The following is a 25,492-nucleotide window of genomic DNA, read 5'->3' on the forward strand; positions in this document are numbered from 1 at the left end:
TTTCTCATTTGTTGCGTGAAAATGATAGTTACCGTATATGTTCTTACTTCCTGAGGTGCTGCCCCTTGCATTGCATGAGAATTGTGTGTGTGTGTGCGTTTGAATTAAGTTAATTAAGTTAAAGTTAACTCGGTGTTAATTACACCGAGTTCAAGACATATAGAGGCGCCTCTCTAGCGTACCCACACCTTATGACGGCCCGCTAGCCTGACGGTGGTGTTGGGGCGCACTATTGAGCTTTCCTCCTATTACTGTATGTACATAATATATTCACACATACAGTATATATATATCTCCTTCACATATGCAGATTTCGCATTCAGGCATTAATACCACTTTGGAACTCATTCAAATTAGCAGTACAATGCATATGTGAGTTGTCCTGCTTTATCTGCCATTTATAATATATTATCTGTATTGTTCCATTTCTATTTTTGTATACTGTCATCCTGGGCACCTCTAGTGGATGCCCAGGCCCATTTTTGTGGGAGATGTGTTTTCTCTGTGGTCAGACTTGGTTCTGTCCACATAAAAGTTGGGAGTATAGCCAATATACCATAACTGTGCTAATTTCACTTTTGATCACAATGTATAACTGTATTTGTATGTAACTTTCTTCATCCAAGCTTTTCCTGTCACATGACCGAGTTGACCCACTTGACTGCGTCATGTGACTGTTCCATGCTTGTATTTAAAGATGGCGTCGTCCTATGTCACACTGTCTGAGGAAGGGCAGGGTGCCCGAAACGTAACCCACCGGTGTCAAATAAAAACACCTAACTGGAGCCTTGCAGTGTGCGAGCTTTATTTTCTCTACTATTCCTGCCTCGAGCTCTGCACCTGCCCTATACAGGTTTTGGATTGTGCGTGTCTCGCCTTTTTTCATGTGTTTGAATTAAGGACAATTGAAATGCTGCTGTTAATCTTTTTTTTTTCACTTGCCTTTTTGAGAATGAAGCAGTTATTATTGTTGTTATTCATTGTGTTCTTAATTATGTCACTTATTGTGTGTGTGTGTGTGTGTGTGTGTGTGAGTGAGAGTCTGTGTGTGTGTTTGAAGTAGGCCTACATTTGCTGAAATACAGTTCTTAATGTTCTTTTGTTTGAGTTTGCTAGTTCTAGTGCTGCCCCTTTGTACATTGTGGCTGTGGCTGACAAAGGTTAACAATAAATGATGTTATTAGGAATAAGTGTGCCTCCTGCGTAAACTGTGCAGCTGAATAGACTGTATTTTAACTTCGGTCATATGGGGGTACGTGGAGAGCCAACTAATTTCTCAGGGGGTACTTGGTAGAGCCCGACCGATACTGGATTTTTGAGGCTGATGCCGATACCGATATTAGGGAGTAAAAAAATTCCGATATCGATATATCGGCCGATATATATATATATTTTTTTTCCAGATTTTTTTGATCCCCCAATAGTGCTAATTTTTAATTTATTTATCCTGGTTGCTGATCCACCCTCTGCCGATCTGGGGAGAGCCGAAAACTGGCTCCATGCTTCCTCCGAGACATGGGCAGTTAGCCAGCCGCTTCTTTTCACCTGACAGGGGAAGCTTCACCGGTAGGACATATACACAACATGCTGTCTATAACAAAAAAAAAAGAAAAAGAATCTGCAATATCGGCGCACCATATCGGCCGATACGATATATCGGTAATCGGCCAATATCGGATATATCGGTCGGGCTCTAGTACTTGGTGTAAAAAGGTTGAGAACCACTGCATTAGAGACATGACTTTTCACTGAGACTGAAGACAACACTGGCTCAGTCCTACTTACCATGCAGTGCACCACCTCTGACATGAACATGGGCCTCTGGGCCAGTCTTATTTACCCTGCAGTGTCGCATACGCCTGCACCACCTGACATGAACATGGCCTGTGGACTTCCCATGCAGTGTCTCGTACGCCTGCACCACCTCTGACATGAACATGGCCTCTGTACTTACCATGCAGTGTCTCGTACACCTGCACCACCTCTGACATGAACATAGGCTCTGTACTTACCATGCAGCGTCTCGTACGCCTGCACCACCTCTGACATGAACATAGGCTCTGTATTTATCATGCAGCGTCTCGTACGCCTGCACCACCTCTGACATGAACATGGCCTCTGTACTTACCATGCAGTGTCTCGTACGCCTGCACCACCTCTGACATGAACATGGCCTCTGTACTTACCATGCAGTGTCTCGTACACCTGCACCACCTCTGACATGAACATGGCCTCTGTACTTACCATGCAGTGTCTCGTACACCTGCACCACCTCTGACATGAACATAGGCTCTGTACTTACCATGCAGCGTCTCGTACGCCTGCACCACCTCTGACATGAACATGGGCCTCTGGACTTACCATGCAGTCTCTCGTACACCTGCACCACCTCTGACCTGAACATGGCTCTCTGGACTTACCATGCAGTGTCTCGTACGCCTGCACCACCTCTGACATGAACATGGGCCTCTGGACTTACCATGCAGTGTCTCGTACGCCTGCACCACCTCCGACATGAACATAGCCTCTGGACTTACCATGCAGTGTCTCGTACGCCTGCACCACCTCCGACATGAACATAGCCTCTGTACTTACCATGCAGTATCTCGTACGCCTGCACCACCTCCGACATGAACATAGCCTCTGGAGTTCCCATGCAGCGTCTTGTACGCCTGCACCACCTCCGACATGAACATAGCCTCTGGACTTACCATGCAGTGTCTCGTACGCCTGCACCACCTCCGACATGAACATGGGCCTCTGGACTTACCATGCAGTGTCTCGTACGCCTGCACCACCTCCGACATGAACATAGCCTCTGGACTTACCATGCAGTGTCTCATACGCCTGCACCACCTCCGACATGAACATAGCCTCTGGACTTACCATGCAGTGTCTCGTACGCCTGCACCACCTCCGACATGAACATAGCCTCTGGACTTACCATGCAGTGTCTCGTACGCCTGCACCACCTCCGACATGAACATAGCCTCTGGACTTACCATGCAGGGTCTCGTACGCCTGCACCACCTCTGACATGAACATAGCCTCTGGACTTACCATGCAGTGTCTCGTACACCTGCACCACCTCCGACATGAACATAGCCTCTGGACTTACCATGCAGTGTCTCGTACGCCTGCACCACCTCCGACATGAACATAGCCTCTGGTTAGCCTTGGTTCACGGGAATCACCACCAAACTCAAAAACAGGCTTCAGACCTCCCAGAATAAATTAATTCGGGTTATTCTGAAGCTTCATCCCAGAGTCCATCTCCTCCCCTCCCACTTCCATAGCCTCAGGTGGCTCAGAGTGGAGGAGAGGGTTTCCCAAATTAAATTATGCATGGTTTTTAGGATTATTAAACGGGAGGCTCCTCGTTACCTCACTGACTACTTTTGTAAAGTCAGTGAGGTACATGGCTACTCCACAAGAGGAAGCACCTCCAACATTGTTCCCCCCAAATTTAAAACCCTAAAGGGTAAATGCACCTTCTCCTACTCAGCAGCTATTTTATGGAACAAACTCCCTGAGAGTATTAAGACACTTAACTCCAGGTTCTCTTTTAAGCTTGCCCTGAAAAAATGGCTGGTGGGCTCACAAATGTGGTCTTAAACCTTTTACTTTCCTTTTTATTTTTTTCCTTTCTTAAACCTTGTATTTTCCTTTTCTAATGTCACCTGAATAGGCGGGGTTTTTAAATCCCTAGGTAGGTTCCTCTTTTTAGTATATGAGCTGGTCTCTATCTTATTATTTATTGATTGACGCATTTTTACTAGATATCTAATTAACTTAAAGTTTTAGAATTTTGATTTGAGTGGTAAATGATATCATCTGTTTGTATATGTTTTTGCCCTGCGCACACACGCGCTCATACCTGCATACAGATTCACTACTCTTGTCCCACACACAAGGACCACAATGGAAACAAGCCCTCGGGCTTTATTGTGTTTTATTCCTTTTGAGCAAATATGTTACTGTTGAGTCTGTCCTGTACTTACCTGCTATTATTGTTTCAATAAAGTTATCAATCAATCAATCAGACTTACCATGCAGTGTCTCGTACACCTGCACCACCTCTGACATGAACATAGCCTCTGGACTTACCATGCATAGGGCTTTCACACCGACAGGGCTCCATGCCGGTTCCGGTTCCAGAACCCTAATCTGAACTGGCCGGCGCGTTCAGACCGAAAAAATAATTGGTTCGGAACCTGAAAAGTTGGTTCTCAGCGGAACCAAAAAATAGTTGGTTTTCCTTGGGAACCGTGACATCATCAGTGGGCGTGTCTTATTCTAGGCTGTGAAAACGAGCAGGAAGGAGAAGAAGGCAGTGACAACACAGAGAAAAATAATTTGCAGTGGTCTCCTGAGGAAACCAAATGTTTAGTGGTGATTTGGGCATCTACCGAATCTCAAGAAAAGCTAGAAAGCAGTACAAGAAAGAGCAAGTCGTATGCCGAACTTGCAGAAGAGAGGGCCAAGGCTGGGTTCACTCGAACGCCAGACCAAATAATTAATAAACTTAAAAAAATAAAGAATAAACTGAAGAAGGACTACCGAATAATGTCCTCCCACTTTGGTTCCGCTTAAACTGGTGTGAACACGGGCTGGTTCACCAGAAAGCACCAAGGTTCTGAGACTCCAGAACGGAGCCGGAGCCAGAACCAGAACCGTGTCTGTCTGAAAGCACTATCAGTGTCTCGTACGCCTGCACCACCTCCGACATGAACATAGCCTCTGGACTTACCATGCAGTGTCTCGTACGCCTGCACCACCTCCGACATGAACATAGCCTCTGGACTTACCATGCAGTGTCTCGTACGCCTGCACCACCTCCGACATGAACATAGCCTCTGGACTTACCATGCAGTGTCTCGTACGCCTGCACCACCTCCGACATGAACATAGCCTCTGGACTTACCATGCAGTGTCTCGTACGCCTGCACCACCTCCGCCATGAACATGGCCTCTGGACTTACCATGCAGTGTCTCGTATGCCTGCACCACCTCCGACATGAACATGGGCCTCTGGCGGGCGATGGTGGCCAGAGAGCCTAGCGCTGTGGTCAGGTTGATGCTGGAAATGGCCGGGTGGACCATGAACTTCAGCAGCTTATCCAGCGCAGCCTTTCCCTCCTCACACAGAACATCTAGGGAGGACAAACAGCATCATAACTTCAGTTTGATTAGATGAGCTCCAATCACAGATGGAGGAGGTACTTCATATGAGAAGCTTCACACTTCACACAAATATAAGGAATTACTTACATTTTGAAAGAGATCTGTTAAGTTATGCAGAATTAAATGTTAAATAATCAAATTGATCTCCATCCCGTTAACTGCATGGCTTTATAGTGTGATCAAATTTAAAATATTTTCCCTAATTGCAATATTCAAATCGCACTTACTTAAATATAAAGTAAGTTAAAATGTGTCACAAGTTCACAACATACCATTAAATGAAGCAGTGTAGTGCTACAGAGGTTCCCCGGCCTAGTCATATTCTCCAGATATAAGCAAACATGATGGTTTGAGACAGACCCCAGTAAAATTCTCACACACACACACACACACACACACACACACACACACACACACACACACACACACACACACTCTATCTGTCCATCTATTTTCAGTGAAAATGAAATGCAAAAATTTGCATTCCCACTAAAATTGTGAGTCATGTCACAGTCATATCTGTCAAAAATAATCGCATTATTATTATTATTTTGTATATCATGCATGAATTGTTGATCATGATAACTCATCCAATCAACCATTATTTTCTCATGTTCTTCTGAGTCAATATAAAGAAGCTAAACTATGATATTGAATTATTGGCCAGCCCTCCTTCAGCCACTCTAGTGAAAATGAACCCAATGAGTCACTGACCATAGCGGATGTAGGAGTGATCTCTGGGTATCTTGTCCAGGCTGATGTCGCCCTCCTGCCGCTTGGGGATGTCGGAGTCTGACGTCCGCGGCGACAGAGTGATGATGGCCGACTCTGTGAACTTGATGGCGTGCGTGCGTACGCCGTCATTTTCAGAGTCCAACAGGGACAGCACGTCGCCTTTCATCTGCGTGACCATATCCCAGCATGCCTCCTGCATCTCTGACACGGCTTTGGAGCGCACCAGCCACTGGGATGAAAGAGACGAAGTCGTGGATGAATCAAATCACATGGTAGCCCGCACTGTACGAGGTTTGAAAAGACCACATTTATATACAAACTTATGATTCTATTCTATAATCATATTAAAGAGTATGATGAAATTAAACCAAATCAGATATATGGCATTCATTCTTTGGGATAGCAACAGAAAGAACAGTCTGTGATGAAAACACTGCTTTATTTCCGGCATATACGGTATCGCAAAATAAAATGGGGAAATTCGTGTAATTTTCTAATATTCTTTACCAGTCAAAAGTTTAGGCACGTCACATTTTTCTTTATTAGCTGTGACCAGGAGCTCTATAAGACACTCCGTCAGTCGCTCCACAAAAAGTTCTCCGCCCGTTGGTGCAAGTGTGTGTGTGTGTGTGTGTGTGTGTGTGTGTGTAAAGGTGTGTTTGTGTCAAATGAATGTAGTGTGGTCGCAGCTACTGCAATTCCGCGCATGTTTTTACTATTTTCCACATTTTAGAATAATAAGGAAGACATCAAAACTATGAAAAAACACAAATGGAAGTATGCAGTGACCAAAAAATCAAAACTATCTTCTACTTTAGATCCTTTAAAGTAGCCGTCCTTTGCGTCGATGGGGAGGTTTTGGAAAGAAATTCATACAAAAGGATCAACTTCACTAGACAATTTTGCTTTGGATGTGATGCCGGGTGCAGGGCTTTTGTACGCGTACCACAGGCCTTTCATGAATTAGGCCTGTGGAAGAGACCTAGTTCTGTACCTGCAGAGCAACTCTGTACAGCTGAGTGAGCGTGAGGATGGCTTTCTTCACCACGTTAACACTTTCATCCCTCAGCAACATGTTCAGGTTGGCGATCAGTCGGAGAAGCAGCTCGCTGTCCCTTTTACTGGTGGGGGGGGGGGGGGGGGGTGGGGGGACATGACAAATAAAAAGTTTCGGAATCTGTTAAATTGTATTCTTCCAGTCACACACACATTTACAAGTCAAGTCACCATATCTCAAGTCTGAGTCAAGTTTCAAGTCCCCAGTGTTCAAGTCCAAGTCTGATTCACCAAAGAAGATAGAGTAAAGTCCCCTTTTAACTGAGTCCGAGTCTGAGTCCGGAGCTACTGAACATGAGCGTGAATCCACATGTAGGTGGTGGAACACATGTGCCTGCCCTTGCACGAAATTGAATAATGTCACAATATTAATATAGCTATCAATACCTTATGCCAAATTATTAGGGCCTGGTGTTACTAAGTCATTAATAAAACAAGTCCAAGTCCTCGTCTCCAACTTCCAAGTCAGAATGCATGAATGTTCGAGTCCAAGTCTGAGTGTGCATCATCGGTGCTCAAGTCCAAGTCGAGTCACAAGTCCTGAAGATGAGTCCAGGACTAGACGAGTCCAACTCGACTACAACACTGCATGTATGATGCTGATGTCACTGCAGTCTGATAACCTACCATGCTTCCTCTATGAAGCCAATGACGAACTTCCTCACTTCCATTGACTTGTCAGTTTGAAAAGCGATCATCTCCTACAAGACAAACAGGGCAGGGTGAAAATGGAAAAGTACATGAATATGTTAAGTTAAGAAAACAATTGCATATTGGTCTACTTTATAGGGAGTACTGCTTAGGCCTTATAGCCTCTTCAGCTGTATTTCAGGCCAAATAAAGATATACAGTTACTATGGGAGTGTGGTTCTCATGCATACTTACATCCAAGAAATTGTCAAGTAGTGAAGGATCCTTGTTGATGATAAGCTCCTGGACCTGAAAATGGCATAAAGTTCAGTCAGTCAGTGTTCTCTACCTGTTTAATCTCCTTCATGAGCGCAGTGGTGTGGCCAGTCAGGCTTAAGGCACGTTTAGGCAATGTTTGGGGTTACCCATAGACTGTACATAATATCTGGACCACCTTAGCTATATGATTTTGACACGGCAAAATGAAGCTCACTTCCCGATATTGTTTGATTTCGTTTGATTGGATGAATGGATTTTCCTGTTGCATTGTGGGTAATCTGTTCAAACCTGGAGCCGGGAAAACAGGAAAGGGCGTGAGCGTGGACGGGACTCGGGGGAGGGTTTCCTCCGCCACGGCATCCATCTTGTTCATGTTATTTTCCCTGCTAGCCGTTAGCTTGGCTAACAAATGTTGCTAACGTTAGTTGCTATTGCTAGCCTTGCTCCATTGCTCTCACATTGAATACAATAGCCCGAAGAAAAACCAGAGTATTATTTCCTCCAGACCTCGCGCGGCGTCACCAGCCTGCCGCTTGCATCTTCCACAAAATCGAGGTAATCTTATTTTCTAACGTAACGCTAATTGCATAGCATGACATTAACGCTAGCTACATGTCCATTTGTCATTACAGGAGGACGTTAGACTAGAGTAGCATAAGTTAACGTTATACAACGTTAAACAGTATTGCATGCTGCACAGATTCGGACGTAGACAGAAAACAAACGCAGTTCTGTTTACCTAGGTTACCTCTTTGAGATGAGGCAGATTCAAAGCATACTCATATGATCTACCAGCTATAGCGTTATATATCTAGCTAACGTTAGATAACTATCAATCAATGAGGGGGAACAAGGGGGTTCAACTCCTCTGGATAGTTTATCCACCTCTGCATTTACAGTAGCCTTACATTGCATCAGCTGATGCAATGTAATGCAGTGTAATGTAATCAGCGTCTTGGTACAAGGCTACATTTACAGTATTTACCAATCGCACGTAGTGTTGGGTAAGCAAACGTTAACGTTATACAGTGATTAACAGTGTCTAATTCGTTTCTTCCAGGGGTAGCGCCGTCCAGTACCAGATGGGACACACAGATCGAAGCAATAATATTGTAGCGAATCAGCAGTACACATACAGGGGTGAGCATTGGTAGTGTCTCAACTACAGATAGGAACTGATGTGTGGGAGTGTTGTATTGGGGAACACTATGCTGTGGGGATACTTCCGGAGAGAACTGAGCATGCGCGTCAGTCTCCACACACTGCTAGAAGGGAAGGCTGCTAGCTATGAGCGTGACAACCGCTGAGAGTTGTAATATAACTAACTGAGAATAAAGAACCTTGTACCATCAAGAAGCCTCTGCCTCATGAGTTACCGGGAACGTTACACTGGCGTCAGAAGTTTAAACGGTGAATATTGCCTCCAGATTCGGCGAAATGGTTAACAAGTTCCTGAAGAAAGAGCGCAAACGACTCAATCGAGAGGCGGGAAAGGCAAGAGCCGGGGCAGACTACCAGCCGGCCGAGGAGGAAGATGTCTGGGTAGACGCAGCTGCTACCACAGAGAGCCAAGAGGGAAAAACAGCAGAAAGCCTGGGGTTGGTGAAAATAAAATCCGAACCAGACAGAGCTATCACCGTAGCCACGGAAGCTAGCCCGCGGCTCAAAGGAGCTAGCAGGCAAGCTAGCGAGGCGGGAGAAGGAGCGGAAGAACCGGGACCGGTGAGAGTGAAGATCGAGCGGGTTGACATTGCCGCTGTAGCCATGGAGGCTGTGCCACAGCCCAGCGGAGCTAGCCTACGGCCCGAGGACAAAGACGGGACACGGGTCGAGGCGACAAAGGACGGCGAGCGGCGAGGAAGAAAGGAAATCACCCCGCCAAAATTCAACGGTAAAGGCGAGTGGGAGGCATACTGCAAGCAGTTTGCAGAGGCTGCAGATTGGAATGGCTGGACGAGAAGGGAGAGAGCCAGCTACCTCGTGATGGCCCTCGAGGGCGAGGCTACGGCGTGCGTGTCGGCAATAGCTGATACAAAGGACTTGGATGTGGTGATGGGGGTCCTGCAGAGACGTTTCGGCTGATGTGAGGAGCAGGCCATCGTAGCCGCGGAACTGTGTAACAGACGCAGACGACAGGGTGAGTCGCTACGTGCACTGGCAACGGACATTGAGACTCTCAGCCGGCGCGCATACAGCCAGCTACCGACGGAGACGCTGGATGGGCTAGCCCTAAGCTACTTTGTCCAGGCCATCGAGCCACGGAGTCTAAGCCAGAAGGTAACGCTGGGACACCCGAAAACATTGGGAGCAGCGCTGGGGTTGGCACTGGAGATAGAGACAGTAGAAGGCTGGGACAAGAGCAGCGGCATAATGGAGGCCGCCCCAGTGGTGAGAATGGCAGCGGAGAGCCAGTTACAAGAAGAGCCAGCGTGGAAGACGGCCCTGGCAGAGCAAAGCAACACGGTGAAAGAGCAAGGCGACAGGGTGAAAGAACTGTCCGAGTCAGTACAACAGCTGACAGAACAACTGCTCCGCAGAGCGACCCTGCAGCCCAACCCCGCTCGGCAGCCCACTCAGCGGAACAACAGCTGGGCCAGAGGGAACATGATCTGCTGGGGATGTGGACGCCCCGGGCATCGGGAAGCAGACTGCCGCCGGAGAGCGTGGAACCAGGGAAACGGCACAGGGCCCGTCCAGATGGGGCGAGACGGGTCTACGATGCCACAGTCCCCGTAGCCACGTCATCGCAGGAAGGAGCCCACCGACAGCAACGGGGAGGTGGGGCTCCGCCGGGCCCCGAAGTAGACGACATCGCCGGAGCTGTCAACATGCAGAGCGGGCCGCGCGCGATGAACGGCTGCCATGTTCCAGTCTACCTACAGGGGAGATACTGCGCCGCCCTGGTGGACACGGGGTGTACGGCAACGCTGGTGAACGTCAACATGATGCCCGAGGGGACGCGCCTGGAGCAGCCAGCAGCACAACTGCTAAGAACAGTATCCGGTGAGTTGATGCCAATGAGGGGGAGGGGACACGTAATGATAACAGTGGGGGGACAGACAGTGGACTTTCCGGTGTGGGTGGTAGAAATGACGGGACCCTGCATCCTGGGGGAAGACTACTTGACGCTAAACAAATGCACAGTAGACCTAGGAAAAAGCACATTGACATTTGCAGGGGGGCCAGTAGTCCAGATGGGCCACCCTCCCACCGTTCCAGAGGAGAGAGCTAATGTAAATAACATCACTGTATATCGCGTCACCGTAGTGCATGAGCCCCACCCAGCAGACCAAGCCCCTCCACAAAGCCCCGCCCCTAGCCCACCTCCAAACACTTGCCCTCAGCCAGCGCAACAGGCAGAGGGGGAGAGAGAGAGGTTAGAGATGCTCAGGGGATTGCACCAACGCCAGAGCGAAGGGTTAGAGACCCAGCAGAGCGATGAACTGTGGAGGGTACTAGAGGAATATAAAGACATTTTCGCCATGTCAGATGATGAGCTAGGCTGTACCCACCTGGTGGAACACGAAATAGACACTGAGGGGGCGCGACCCGTCAGGTCATATCCCCGTCGGGTCCCAGCAGCGAGGAGAGAGATAGCGAACGAAGCTGTAGAGAACATGCTGCGGGCGGGGATCATTGAGCCATCAGACAGCCCGTGGGCGTCAGGGGTAGTGCTGGTGAGAAAGAAAAATAGCCCCAAAATGCGATTTTGTGTAGACTATAGGGGGCTGAACAAAGTGACGAAAAAAGACGCATACCCGATGCCCATCATCGAGGAACTGTTAGACGCCGCGGGAGAGTCATCCTGGTTCTCATCCCTAGACCTCCGTAGCGGGTACTGGCAGGTGCCCCTCCGCGACGATGCCAAACAAAAGACCGCCTTCCGCACAGAGAAGGGGCTGTGGCAGTTTCGAGTACTCAGTTTCGGGCTGTGCAACGCACCAGCAACGTTCGAGAGGTTAATGGAGAAGCTGCTGGGAGACATTCCCCGATCCGAATGCGTCGTGTATTTAGATGACATCTTGACACACGGGGCACGTTCCAGGCAGCAGTGGGGGCGTTACGAAAAGTCCTGCAGAAGATAGCAGAGGCGGGTCTAAAGTTACACCCAGACAAGTGCCACTTCCTGAAGAGGAGGGTGGAGTTCTTAGGGCATGGCATCGGCGCGGGGGGCATTCGCACCCTGGAAGAGAAGACTCAGGCGGTCATGGAGTGGCCCACCCCCAGAAACAAAGGCGAACTCGAGAGCTTCGTAGGGCTAGCCGCATACTACAGGAAATTCGTAAACGGGTTTTCTAAAATAGCGGAACCACTGTTCAGGCTAAAAGAGAAGAACGCAGACTTCCACTGGACGACAGAATGCCACCTAGCCTTCAAAGCCCTCAAGAAAGCGCTGACCGAGTCTCCGGTGCTTAGATCACCAGACCCCGCCCTGCCGTTCCTACTAGACACTGATGCCAGCAATGGGGGTATGGGGGCCGTGCTGTCCCAGGCGGGGCCGGACGGGGAGCGGGTGGTGGCGTACTACAGCAAGACTTTCGATAAAGCAGAACGTAACTACTGCGTCACCCGCCGGGAGCTCCTCGCCGTAGTAGAAGCACTACGACACTTTAGATATTACCTCCTGGGACAGCCGCGGTTCACCATACGGACCGACCACTCGGCGCTGCAGTGGCTATGGTCCTTCCGAGAGCCGGAGGGACAAGTGTGCCGCTGGTTAGAGAAAATGGCAGACTACAACTTCACGATAGAACACAGGGCAGGGGCGCGCCACGTCAACGCAGACGCCCTGTCACGACGACCCTGTGCAGAGAGAGGGTGTACGTACTGCGAAAAGAGAGAAGGAAGAGAGAGAGAGCTCCAAGAGGAAGCTAGGATCTGCCCTAACCACACGGGGGATGGACCAGTGTGCAGGACGCTGCGGGTGGCAGAGGCAGCGGATTGGAGGGGGCACCAAGAAAACAACAGGGAGCTGTCACCAGTACTGCAATGGGTAGAAGAGGGCCAGAAGCCGCCCTGGGAAGAGGTGGCAGGGGCCACCGACACAACCAAAGGGCTGTGGGCAGGGTTCGACACCCTGAGATTGAGTAACGGAGTGCTGATGAAGTCCTGGAAGGAGCCAGCGACAGGAGAGCATAAGTGGCGGAAAGTAGTGCCGACGACGTTGAGGGAGGAGGTGTGCAGGAGCTGCCATGGAACTGTAGGGGCTGGGCACTTTGGGGTAAACAAAACCCTCCGTCGCATCAGACAAGGCTTTTATTGGGGGAGGATGGGGAGAGACGTACAGGACTTCTGTCGACGCTGCGACCTCTGCGCAGCGTACAAAGGCCCGTTAGACCAGTCTCGCGCCCCGCTCCAACAGCTAGCAGCAGGAGCCCCCATGGAGAGGGTAGCGGTAGACGTGATGGGACCTTTCCCCCGCTCAGACAGTGGAAATAAGTACGTCCTGGTCGCCATGGACTATTTCACAAAATGGCCAGAGGCGTACGCACTACCCGACCAGGAGGCGGGGACGGTGGTCGACGCACTAGTAACCGGCATGTTCAGTAGGTTCGGAGCACCAGAGACCCTACACAGTGACCAAGGGAGAAACTTTGAGTCACGAGTGTTCGCCACCATGTGCGAGAAACTGAACATTAAAAAGACACGGACCACAGCATTGCACCCCCAGAGCGATGGCCTTGTAGAAAGATTCAATCGAACGCTGAAAAAGCAGTTGGCCATCCTCACGGAGGAGCACCAGAAGGACTGGGACACGCACCTGCCTCTCATCCTCATGGCCTACAGATCTGCCACACAAGAGTCCACCTCCTGCACACCAGCTCTGCTCATGTTAGGTCGAGAACTGCGGACACCAGCAGAAATGGCGTTCGGCAAGCCACCAGATGCACTGGACGCTCCCCCAGGGCGAGAGTACGCCAGGAGGCTACAAGATCGCTTAGAGTCCGCTCACCACTTCGCTCGGGACCAGCTAGAGAAAGCAGGCATGAAACAAAAAAGAAATTATGATGTGAGGGCAAAGGGAAACCATTTCCAGGGGGGGGAGTTGGTCTGGGTGTACACACCCCGGAGAAAAAAAGGGCATAGCCCTAAACTGGACTGTCACTGGACAGGCCCATGCAGGGTCATGGAGAGAATGGGGGAAGTGGTGTACCGAGTGCAGATGCCACTTGGTGGCAAGAAGGTACTCCACCGAGACAGGTTGGCCCCATACCGGGGGGGGTGCACCTTTCCCCCAGATCTCGGCCGCCCGGCGGTTTCACCTAGACCGGCTGAAAGAAGGACTCTGTTTCCACAGAGAGGGGCGTCCGGCTATGACCGGGCGGGCCCCACTCAGGGACGTGAAAGCCCAGAGACACTGCAGGTGGGATCAGCCCCGCAGACAGATTCACAGAGACTAACACGGCCACGGAGAGAGCCAAGGGCTCCAGGACGATTCAACAACTTTGAGTTGTATTAAAAAAAAGAAAAAAAAAAAAAAAAGAAAAAAAAGAGAGGAGATGGTGGTTGGAGATGTTGAAATGTTGAAATGTTGTAACAGAAAGTAAAGGATGTGCATGACATGAGATATTGTGGGGGAGGAGATGTGGGAAAGTCTGAGAGTGCAACATAAAATGTGGTTGGAAAGAAAAAAAACAAAGAAGCTGTTAAAAAAAGATGTTGTGGTACAAGGGGGTGTGTGATGTGTTATCAACGTGGGCGTTGACCTTATTGTTGGGCGGGGAGTATGTAGCGAATCAGCAGTACACATACAGGGGTGAGCATTGGTAGTGTCTCAACTACAGATAGGAACTGATGTGTGGGAGTGTTGTATTGGGGAACACTATGCTGTGGGGATACTTCCGGAGAGAACTGAGCATGCGCGTCAGTCTCCACACACTGCTAGAAGGGAAGGCTGCTAGCTATGAGCGTGACAACCGCTGAGAGTTGTAATATAACTAACTGAGAATAAAGAACCTTGTACCATCAAGAAGCCTCTGCCTCATGAGTTACCGGGAACGTTACAATATTCTGTTCTCCTGAGATTAACGCTAAACTACACAACAGAGGATCATGATTTGTGAAGATCAAAGCTATAATATTCTGTTCAAGTTGTAGCTAGTGCCAGTGACCGGAGAATATTGTTATATTTGCTTGTTTTAATGCTTTTGTCAATAAACATTGTCAACAAAGATAGCCTTGTTGTATATTATCATGTATAAGATTGTTGATGTCGAGTGATACGAAACGAAGATTGGACCAGAGGACATGACGACGGAGAAACCAGCAGTCTGCTTCAATCAATGAATGCTTAATATTTATTGAAATGAAATATGGTGATATCTGGTGGGCTGAAATTGCTCTCTCTAGCTAGGGTAACTGGCTTATATTGTCATATTATTGTAATGTCTGCTACACCATACAAATATATTTCGATATAATTCAAACAATTAGCTCACCATGGCCTGGACTGTATTACTGTGAAAAATTTACATTTGATTGTTTTAAGTGTTACACGTTATATTTTTAACCGAGCTTTGCGGAATTACCTCAACACAATTGTGTATCAGCTTTAAATGTCCAATATATACAGCGTTAAACAAACGACCAGCAGCATTCAAATGTGCAAAAACGTTATATTTATTGAAATGTGGTGATCATGTCACAAGTCACATTACATAACGATATAGCGTTAGGTGTTCTTTTGATCAACAGACCTCGGGGGCTCTATACTGTTGCTAGCTAGCTAGCCGCAGATCAGCTCTGAAGCCCCAACTTCAGAGCTGCCCGTCCACTAAAACCCGATTTCGATATAGCGTTTTAGGTGTTCTTTTGATCAACATACCTCATAACGGGGATCTATACTATTACGTGTGTCTACTAACATCATTAAAATATCATAAGGGTAACGCTGTTTCTGTTATTTTACTTTTAATCTCTGGCTACGTTGCTAGCTAGCTAGCTAGCCTGCCTTGGCAACTGGTTGGGCTGGCTGGTGTCAATCAAAGAAAATCCCGCCCCCAAAGTTATAATTTTTATCGGCTCTTTTGAGTCTTTTACTCGAAATGGGACCATAATTTAGAAAACGGAGCCCAGGGGAGCATGAAAAAGACTTGAAATTGTTTATTCAGACCATAAGCTCATTCGGAAAATGTTTATTTAAGACACAGAACGAGAGAGAAGTCGGCGCATTTTTACATTGGAGCCAATGTACGTGTCGTCACTTCCGGACCTGACGTGCGCCCCCCTGCGGACTTTTCGAATTAATGGAATTTCACGACTGGCTTCATACATTCCCTAATTCTGTTGCCCACTGGGGTTACCTCAACAACAGGGCTAATCGTTTTCAACATGGAAAATGGTCTTACCCCTAACCATACAGTACACACACAGCACCCACATACCCCCTCGTAGAGTCGGGGTTTGAGAGGTGGGTAGGGGAGTGGCGAGGCCCTCGCCACTCCCCTACCCACCTCCCAAACCCCGACTCTCTACGGCCTTGCTATACCTAGCTATGGCCCCTTTCCCCTAGCCCCACCCCTTCCCTCACCACCCACATCCCCCTAGCCTCTCACCCTAGGCTCATTTACCCTAGCCCCGCCCCTTACTGACCACCCCCCTCTCATCACCCACATCCCCATAGCCACTCCCTCCACCCACGCCTCGAATCCTGACTCTCTCCGATCCTCCTATCCCTAGCCATGGCCCCTTTTCCCCTTACTTAATCCCCCCACCCCTCCCACCAGTCCCATCCCCCTAGCCACTCCCCCTAGCCACCCAACGAATCCTGACTCTATGACCTTCCTATACGCGTGATTTCGAATCGCACATGGGTTACGCAAAAACCACGCCCTGTGCCCGCCTACGCAGCAGTCAAGCGCCGGGATTGGCCAGGCGCTCATGCTCATGTTGGGCTCCGTTACAGGGACACATTCCTGTGAGAAGCAACAACACCAAGCGAGGCTGCAATGAGGATATTGAAAGACAAAATCCTACATCGCACCAAAGCATACAATTATGTATTTTAATGTTATTTGACTTTCTGACCACCCGCCTCAGCCAGAATAACAGATGCTGCCCTTGGCCATTGGGAAGGCTAACCATTTACGTTTGGTTTTATTTGAAGCTTTGGCTAAAGGCCTGAATTTTACAATGATGTTTTGAAATAAATGTTTAAAAATCGATTGTGTGTTAAAAGCTTGTGTTACGTTTTCATTGGCGTTATTACAGTAATTTATTTTCAATGTCCGCTATCAAGAGCAATTTGGGTAATAAAATCGCTGGGCTGTGCACAGTGTTAGTGGTGTGTGGGAAATGTTTGTTTGAAAAGCTTGTGTGTTACGTCTTCATTAGCGTTAACGTTAATACACTAATAATTCATTTCAATGTCCGCTATCAAGAGCAATTCAGTTGGTTCATGAAATCGCAGGGTTGCGTGCCGTGTAGTGGTTGTGGTGTGGGAGATTCCAGCTGTCAAAAGAAGACAAAATACTTGCTCCTGGCCAATCCCGGCGCTTGACTGCTGCGTAGGCGGGCACAGGGCGTGGTTTTTGCGTAACCTATGTGCGATTCGAAATCACGCTTCCTATACCCAGAGTGATTTAAAGACAGTGGCGCCAACGGAGGTCCAAAATGCTTAATAGTCATGTGACTTGCGTCACGTAGCTATTAGTGTGTGCGGGGGAGTATGTTCCAGGAACTTCAAGAAGTATGTTTGAATGCATAAAATAAAGTTGATACTATTCAATTTGATTCTTTAAACTTCTTAGCCTTTCAAAGTACATCACAAATGTTCCATTTTGCTGTAACTCTACAGCACTGCTTAATCCAGAACCTTAATTGCGGGAACTATTGCGAGGTGGAAAACTGGTCCATTGGAGTGAATGGAGATGATGCAACTCTCATATCTCTATGACTCTGCCTATACCTAGCTATGGCCCCTATTACCTAGCCCTGCCCCCTTCCTTGATGGAACGGATGGACATGAAGTCACAGTGACCTTGAACTTTGATGACCAAAATCTAATCAGTTCATCCTTGAGTCCAAGTGGATGTTTGAGTCAAATTTGAAGAAATTCCCTCAAGGTGTTCCTGAGATACAGCATTAACGAGCATGGAACGTACGGTTGTGAGGTCAAAGTGACCTTGAACTTTGACCTTTGACCACCAAAATCTAACCAGTTCATCCTTCAGTCCAAGTGGATGTTTCAGCCAAATTTAGAGAAATTCCCTCAAGGCGTTCCTGAGATCAAGCGTTAACGAGCATGGGCGTACGTACGGACATACGGACAACCCAAAAACATAATGCCTCCAGCCACGGCTATCGCCGGCGAAGCATAAACATAGAATATTGCAGAATTTTCCATAATTTGTCTGGAATTCATTAAAGTAATTATCAAAATCAAAAGTAGACCTAGTTATTGTCGTAACTTAGATTATTTCATAATTGTAAAATAGGCCTACAGAATTTAGGCTTTTGAAGGGGGTCGGTCTTGCGTGGGACCCTTAAGTCACCTCACAACTGAATTTGAAACGAAATTGCCCTAGATCCCAGCATGCATTGGCCTGAAAGCAGGGAAACACAAAATAACCAATTGATGCTTAGAGAACCTTTGGCATTTAGACAAACTCTAAATTATTTACCAACTCCTTTTTGTTCACATTTGCTACAAAGTAGAAAAGCCGGGCTGGAAGAGAGCAGATGACGAACCTGTTTGAGGACTGTCAGCTTTGCGTCTGTGGGGATCAGTGCAGCCTGATTTAGAAGATCCACCACCTGTAAGAGGAAGTCAAAAGACAACATGAGCTACTTTTATTTATCCTCCTATCCTAAATCTCCAGGGTATTTCACATAGAGAGAGTAATAGGCTATTGCTTCAAGGAATCCTGTGGAATTATCTGGCTGGTTTAGCTGCTTAAAGGAACACTCTGCCCATTTTCAACCAACTTTGTATCATTAGAACATCAGTAGTATATCAGAAAACTGTAAACTGTTTTGAAGTCTGTCATTTAATTTGACAGTTATTGAGTGTTAAAGTGTGGACCAGTGACATCACTGGTCCACACTAACTCAAATTAATAACTCATTAACTCAAATCATCTCTCAATAACTGTCAAACTAGATGAATGATGAATAGTTTAACAGTTATTGAGAGTTGATTTGAGTTAATGAGTAATTCATTTGAGTTACCGTAGTGTGGACCAGTGATGTCACTGGTCCACATTTTAACACTCAATAACTGTCAAATTAAATGACAGACTTCAAAACCATTTACAGTTTTCTGATATACTACTGATGTTCTAATGATACAAAGCTGGTTGAAAATGGGCGGAGTGTTCCTTTAACACAAACACCTTTTTCAAACTGGAGTGGAGATTGTGCTTTTGCAGGGATTAGCTGTAAATAAGGCATGCGACTGTACTTTTACTTTTACATCTTCAAAAATGTGTACTGCCCCCACAATATGTCATAATGCACATTGACTTTATGCAATAAAACAATGCTCAATGCCCATGTGCAGTTTCAGATTGATTGGCCAATCCGCTGGGGAGACAAATGGATGTGGACGGACAGACAATATTCTATAGTAGGACAGTGGTTCTCAAACTGGATGTGGAGGTACTACAGGGGGTACATGAGAGAAAGGGAAAAATAGAAAAATATAAGAATAAATCATGAAAATAAATGAAATGTTAAAATAAATCGGCTCACTAATTGCAACTCGTCTCTTTCACTCCATTTCTTTCTTCAAAAGGTGGGTTATCATGCATGCATTGCATCATATGCTATAGTTTTCTCTTGCAGTTTTCTCAGCAAAATGCTGTAGTCGCATAAAGGGGGCACTTGGATTCAGAAATGAGGGAAAGGGGGTCCTCCTGATGCCAAAAAAGTTTCAGACCCATGTACAGTTTCAGATCGATTGGTCAACTCTTTCGGGCAATTTTTGTTTTACCTTTATTTATACAGGGGGAGTCTCGCTGAGAGCAATTCTCTCTTTTTCAGGAGTGCCCTGTTCACATTCACACACACATTCATACCTGGAAGCTGACCAGTACAACCATAGTCTGATCTGCTGGCAACTGATCAGCTCCACTGGAGCAGTTGGGGTTAAGGGCCTTGCTCAAGGGCACCTCAGTGGTGGTAATGAGGGAGGGGCAAGCACTGCCTTTTCACTTTCCCCGGACCCCAGGCAGATTTATCCTGCCGGTCCCAGGGACTGAAGCGACGACCTTCCAGTCACAAGCTCGCTTCTCTAAACGTTGGGCCACCACTGCCCAGCCCAGCCGCCCCATGGCAGATAAATGAATGTGGACGGACAGTTTTCCTTATTCTATACATTACATTTAGCTACAATACATTGTCATTTAGCAGACTCTTACCACGTATTACATTTAAAGTAATATGTACAATTCGCAAAGATTGTCCAACATGCAGGTTTATCATTGAAGCAGTCTTTTTCCCCCACAACTGAGATCATATAGCGAGTATTTGAGTCCACGCAGTAGCCCATAAAAAACGCAGGTGTCTGGAGCTGTCAGCTCGACACTTGCGGTTTGTCTGGAGCTGACACCTGTCTGTCGGGCTGGACTGTCACCTTTTCACTGGTGGTCATGTTGACGAGATGCTGCTGTGGCGTCGTCTCCTCCTCTTCCTCTGGGAGGAAATGTGCTTCCATGATTCTGGTCGTCCAGGACCGTCTAAACTACATGGATAACATGCTCTTCAAGCCTCAGGAAACACACGAACCTGAATAAGACACAAACGGTGTAAATGTAATGTGGGTGTTATTAGATTGTGATAAATATCGTAACCGGGGGGAGGGGGTGTAATATTTTAGTTGACTCACTTCTTGGAAATGAGGCCAGTCGTGAAAGGAGAAAACGTTAAGTCTAGAATAGATCAGGGGTGAACTGGTAAATACAGAGACATTTTCCACTTGAATGAAGTAACGCTAAAATAAATTCACGACTGTGTTGTTACCCGCGCGGGTTAGTGTTTAAGTAGGCTATATAGCGTTAGCTGTTTAAGAAAAGGTACTCGACATGTTAAATCACCAGTTAGACCGTAACTTGCTTGATAGCCGATCCTATCTTGTTTCACAGTAATGAGTTTAAAACGTAAACAACCAATTATCAATAAGAAACAAGTAGCGTTAAGAGAATAAGCTAGGTCAGCTACCGCATTCACTTAGCCAAACGCTAACAGTAATAGCGTTCGTGACTTTACTTATAAGCCACCTGGAGAGTTGTAACAGATTAAGATTTACTATACCTATCGCTAATCAGACGTTTTTCGCCGTAACGGAACCCATCAAAATGTGGCTGGTGAGCCGAAATTGCAAATCTATCACTTTTCACTCGTTAAATGAACACAACTGTCTGCCATGAAGGCGGCCATGTTTCCTCTTTTACTTCTTCGTTGGTGCGCACCATTGTGTGTGTGTGTGTGTGTGTGTGTGTGTGTGTGTGTGTGTGTGTGTGTGTGTGTGTGTGTGTGTGTGTGTGTGTGTGTGTGTGTGCGTGCGTGCGCGTGCGTGCGTGCGTGCGTGCGTGCGTGCGTGCGTGCTGCCACATGCTGGAGGGACACCCTCTCTGCGGCTGCAGAAATCAACATTTTCGGCCTCTTTTACATGGATGAATGTCCAGTGTTTACACTATTTAATATACTATCTATGGGTTAAAGTTAACAGTTCAACATGATAAAAGTAACACCACAATATATAGTTATATACAAAAATCACACCCAGGTGTTGAAGTAAGCGGTGCAGACATCAGCCTATCAGTGTTTGTCATAAATCACTGATGACATCACAATGTCTATGACATCACTGATAATGTCACAATGTCTATGACATCATCAGTAGGTAGGCTGTGTTGTAGCCGACATCAGTCACCACCACTGACAATTGTGGGTCATGACATCATCAGTCACATCAATCGATGATTGTGGGGCATGACATCATCAGTGGGTAGCCTATAACATCATCAGTTGAGGGTGTTTGCATAGTCAGTTTATGAATTGTGTTTGTATGACATCATCAGAACGGTGCTGGCCGCCCATAATATAGGGCAGGCGGCGGAGACCCACACCATCCACCATCCTGTCATACGTCATACCCACTGATGTCATGCCTACAATCATCAGTGGTGGCCAGAGCAATGATGTAATCGTCATCATCGGCAAGTGGTGGCCAGTGGTGCCTGATATCATATAGCCTACCCATGGCCATGTTTTGCCACAGGTTTAAACTTGATTGGATTAGCTGGGCTGTGAGCAAGAGTCGTCCAATTTATAACCTCAGCAGTGGTGCCAGGTGTACGATTATTATCGTATTTCTACCATCATTTCGCCCTTTGTACGATCAATAATGCCAAAATTCCCATAATGTACGATAATTTGATCATTTTGTGTCACTTACACAGTAGTTGTAATAAATATACTATTATGGATCCTATCTGTGTTTATACATGTCTTCTCACAACATTGATATGAACAAGACATTCTCCATTTCATTCAGTGATCCACTTTTGAAAGGTTCCTCTCTTCAGGGAGGGTTTCGTTGATGATTGTCAAATCGATCTATTGTCTTCTCCAAAATGGTAGGCTACATGATAATAAAGTATAAAGGGAAAGTGGAAGAGAGAGACCTGTAAACAATTGTTTGTGTGGCTGTAGTTCAATTCACTGATATTCTAAGTATTGTATTGTTTTGTAAGTATGACGACAGTGTTTCCTACATAATTCAAATCTAATTGTGGCAGTACCTTGTGTGTGTGTGTTTGGGGGGGGGTGCGTGCCTTGGGCTGATTTTCGAGCATATCGAATATCGGGATATTTGCCACGGTATTTTTCCAAATATCAAATATGTCTTATTAATAACATTAGTAATGTTTGATACAGCAGCGTTAGCTCAAATTCTAACGTTAAGTATGTGGATGGAGAATGCTAACGCCATTAGCACCATGTTCCGGCGGGAGAAGCATCAGTGTTTAGGTAATGCAGTTTTCATTCTGGGCGAATGGAACCGTTTTTGTCCACAGGCACCGCTACAATCAACACACAATGAAACTACAATGAATGTCCCCCGGAGCTGCTTTAAGTGAAATTCACTGTTTATGGCCATGCTTCCAATCCAGATCCTATACAGTAGAGTGTAGAGGTTAGGCTATATAAAAACCTCTGTACAACTACAATATTCACATTCCTCCAGCATGGTATCAAAATGTGTGTAGTACATCAGGTGCTACTGATGTACTATTGCCATGTGATCCAGATCCTGCTGTGTTCTATTTCTGTCTGTCTTTAATGCCCCGACTTGGCAACATTGCAGGATGCAGCGATTAAACTAAAGGAAACCTTCCTTTGTGTCTCTCATTCACTTTGTAAAGGTCTCGGCAGCAAAGATAGAAAGAAAATACAATAGGGACTATTTCTGTTCCAGAGTATAGAATCTATACTCTGTAACAGAAATAGTCCCTATTGTTCTGCTTCTGCTTCATAATCTATACTATAGATTATGAAGGTTATTGACCTTTCTGGAACTGGAATTGGTGTACCCTTTCTTGAATCCTAACCTCTATCAAGTCAAGTCAAGTTGATATATATATTTTTTTGTCCCTGAAAGGGGAATACTGCTTTTATAGCCTCCACTATGAAAGCACATAACAAGCGCACATTTAAATGTACGTGTATTTATTAGGGATGGCGTGATACAATTTTTTCATGTCCGATACCGATCCGATATCCACAACTTTGAGTATCTGCCGATACGATACCAATCCGATCCGATCTTTTTTCCTAGCTTATAGGCCTACAACTATTGTTGTTGCTGTTTTTTTCCCTGACGACAGTAGGCAGCAGCTTTATTTGTACAGCCCATTTCATACACTGATTGGAGCAATTCAAAGCGCTTTACAGCGTGATAATAATACAGCAGGAGAGGTCAAAGATTTCCACTTAAAAAGTGCAAAAGTGTAGACAAGTGATACAAAATATAAAATATTAAATTGGACTCATTAGAACTGCAGGAGTCTAGCTTTAGAGCCATGACTGATATAATCAGCTACATAGTTCTTTAGTTAGTTCCCTCTTATAAATGGTAGACCACTAGTGCTCAGTGCTCCACATGAACTTTTGTATGAATTTCCTATGACTGCAATCAGTTTAGCATTGTCTCTGGATCTCTGGATTACATTAATTTACGCTTAGCATTATTTTCTACTAGAAAAAAATCACTTTCTCATGAGATCTCTTGCACCCAATCATGCATTCATGTCCCCTAGGACATTTTAGTTACCCCTAAGTCATTTTAGTTCCTACCAGCGGTAGAGTACTCGAATTTCCTACTCAAGTAGAAGTATTATAGTTTTGCTGTTTATCCATCCAGTTCCCGACATTCTGTCCCTTCCGCTCACTTCTCCTCCTGTCGCTCGTTCCTAGGGTGGAGACTCTCACTTATACTTTTTCCATCGGCTCATACTACATCACAGTTGTTCGAGTCTAAAATTGCCTAAGTGGGTGGGTGGTTAGTTACGACTTGATGTCATCAGTGATGTCACTTGAGCAATTGTGATGTCATCAGTGATGTCACTCGAGCAACCAATCCAATCCAACTTCATTTATAAAGCGCTTTAAAACAACCAGAGGAGGACCAAAGTGCTGTACAGAGTACTGAAGAGCAATCAGCTAAAAACATAAATAATAAATAATAATAAATCAATCAAATCAGATGAAATCAATAAAATGAATAAACATAATAAAAGACGTTAAGTGAAATATATAAAAACAAAATCAATAAAATGCATTAAAAACCAGAAGAAAATAAAAAGTATAAAATAATAGAATGCATAAAAACATAAAAACATAAAAGCAACTCATGGGTCATAAAATCAGCATCCTACATGGCAGCGAAGGCCAAGGAGAAAAAGTGCGTTTTGAGGAGGCCTGCCTAATCTGCAGCAGTAGGCCGTTCCATAGTTTAGGAGCCACTACAGAGAAGGCGCGATCCCCTCTGAGCTTACGCCTGGTTTTTGGCACTGCCAGGAGCAGCTGGTCAGCTGACCTGAGGGAGCGGGAAGGTGCGTGAACGTGCAGCAGCTCAGAGAGGTAGGGGGGGGGAGAGGCCGTTTAGGGCTTTAAAAGCAAATAAAATAACTTTCAAATTAATTCTAAAATGCACGGGCAGCCAGTGGAGTGAGGCTAAAATGGGGGAAATGTGCTTGTGCTTCCGTGTGCCAGTTACACGCAACCCCTCACGTATGTTAATTCAACATTTCCCACCTGGCAACACTGAACCTCAGTAGGGAAGGATCACTGATAACATCAAGTCACTGATGACATCATCACCGATGACATCACTGATGACATCATCACTGATAACATCACTCACTGATGACATCTTCTAATGGCTGACTGGATGCCTTGAGGCACATCGCTGCCTCTCACAGTTGGGACTGATGACATCACAATTGCTCAAGTGACATCACTAACAATTTTATGACAGACACTGATGATGTCAGACATTGTGACATCATCAGTGATATCATAAATCCTTCCCTGCAGATGCTATAAGTACGATTGCAGATGTCACTATAATTTCTTTCTTGTTTGCTTTCAATTTCTACTATAT

At 46.2% G+C, this 25,492-nt stretch overlaps 1 protein-coding gene across 2 annotated transcripts in view; it reads right to left on the reverse strand.

Annotated features, from left to right (window-relative positions):
• sympk (symplekin) overlaps window positions 1–21,261 on the reverse strand; it is a 43,094-nt gene extending 21,833 nt beyond the window's left edge. The window contains exons 1-9 of one of the 2 annotated variants that reach the window (XM_083638391.1): window positions 21,136–21,244; window positions 20,711–20,753; window positions 20,459–20,610; window positions 18,574–18,639; window positions 7,861–7,914; window positions 7,603–7,676; window positions 6,914–7,040; window positions 5,899–6,148; window positions 4,983–5,153 (exon numbers count right to left, since the gene is read on the reverse strand). In XM_083638391.1, coding sequence (XP_083494517.1) covers window positions 4,983–5,153; window positions 5,899–6,148; window positions 6,914–7,040; window positions 7,603–7,676; window positions 7,861–7,914; window positions 18,574–18,639; window positions 20,459–20,539 — 823 coding nt within the window. In that variant the 5' untranslated portion in view covers window positions 20,540–20,610; window positions 20,711–20,753; window positions 21,136–21,244. Of the gene's footprint in view, window positions 1–4,982; window positions 5,154–5,898; window positions 6,149–6,913; window positions 7,041–7,602; window positions 7,677–7,860; window positions 7,915–18,573; window positions 18,640–20,458; window positions 20,611–20,710; window positions 20,754–21,135 lie in introns of both variants that reach the window. The other variant, XM_083638390.1, reaches the window with a different exon arrangement.
• Window positions 21,262–25,492: the final 4,231 nt, after the last annotated feature.

The sequence above is a fragment of the Poromitra crassiceps genome (assembly GCF_964638095.1).
Source record: "Poromitra crassiceps genome assembly, chromosome: 6".
In the NCBI taxonomy this organism is placed as follows: domain Eukaryota; kingdom Metazoa; phylum Chordata; class Actinopteri; order Beryciformes; family Melamphaidae; genus Poromitra; species Poromitra crassiceps.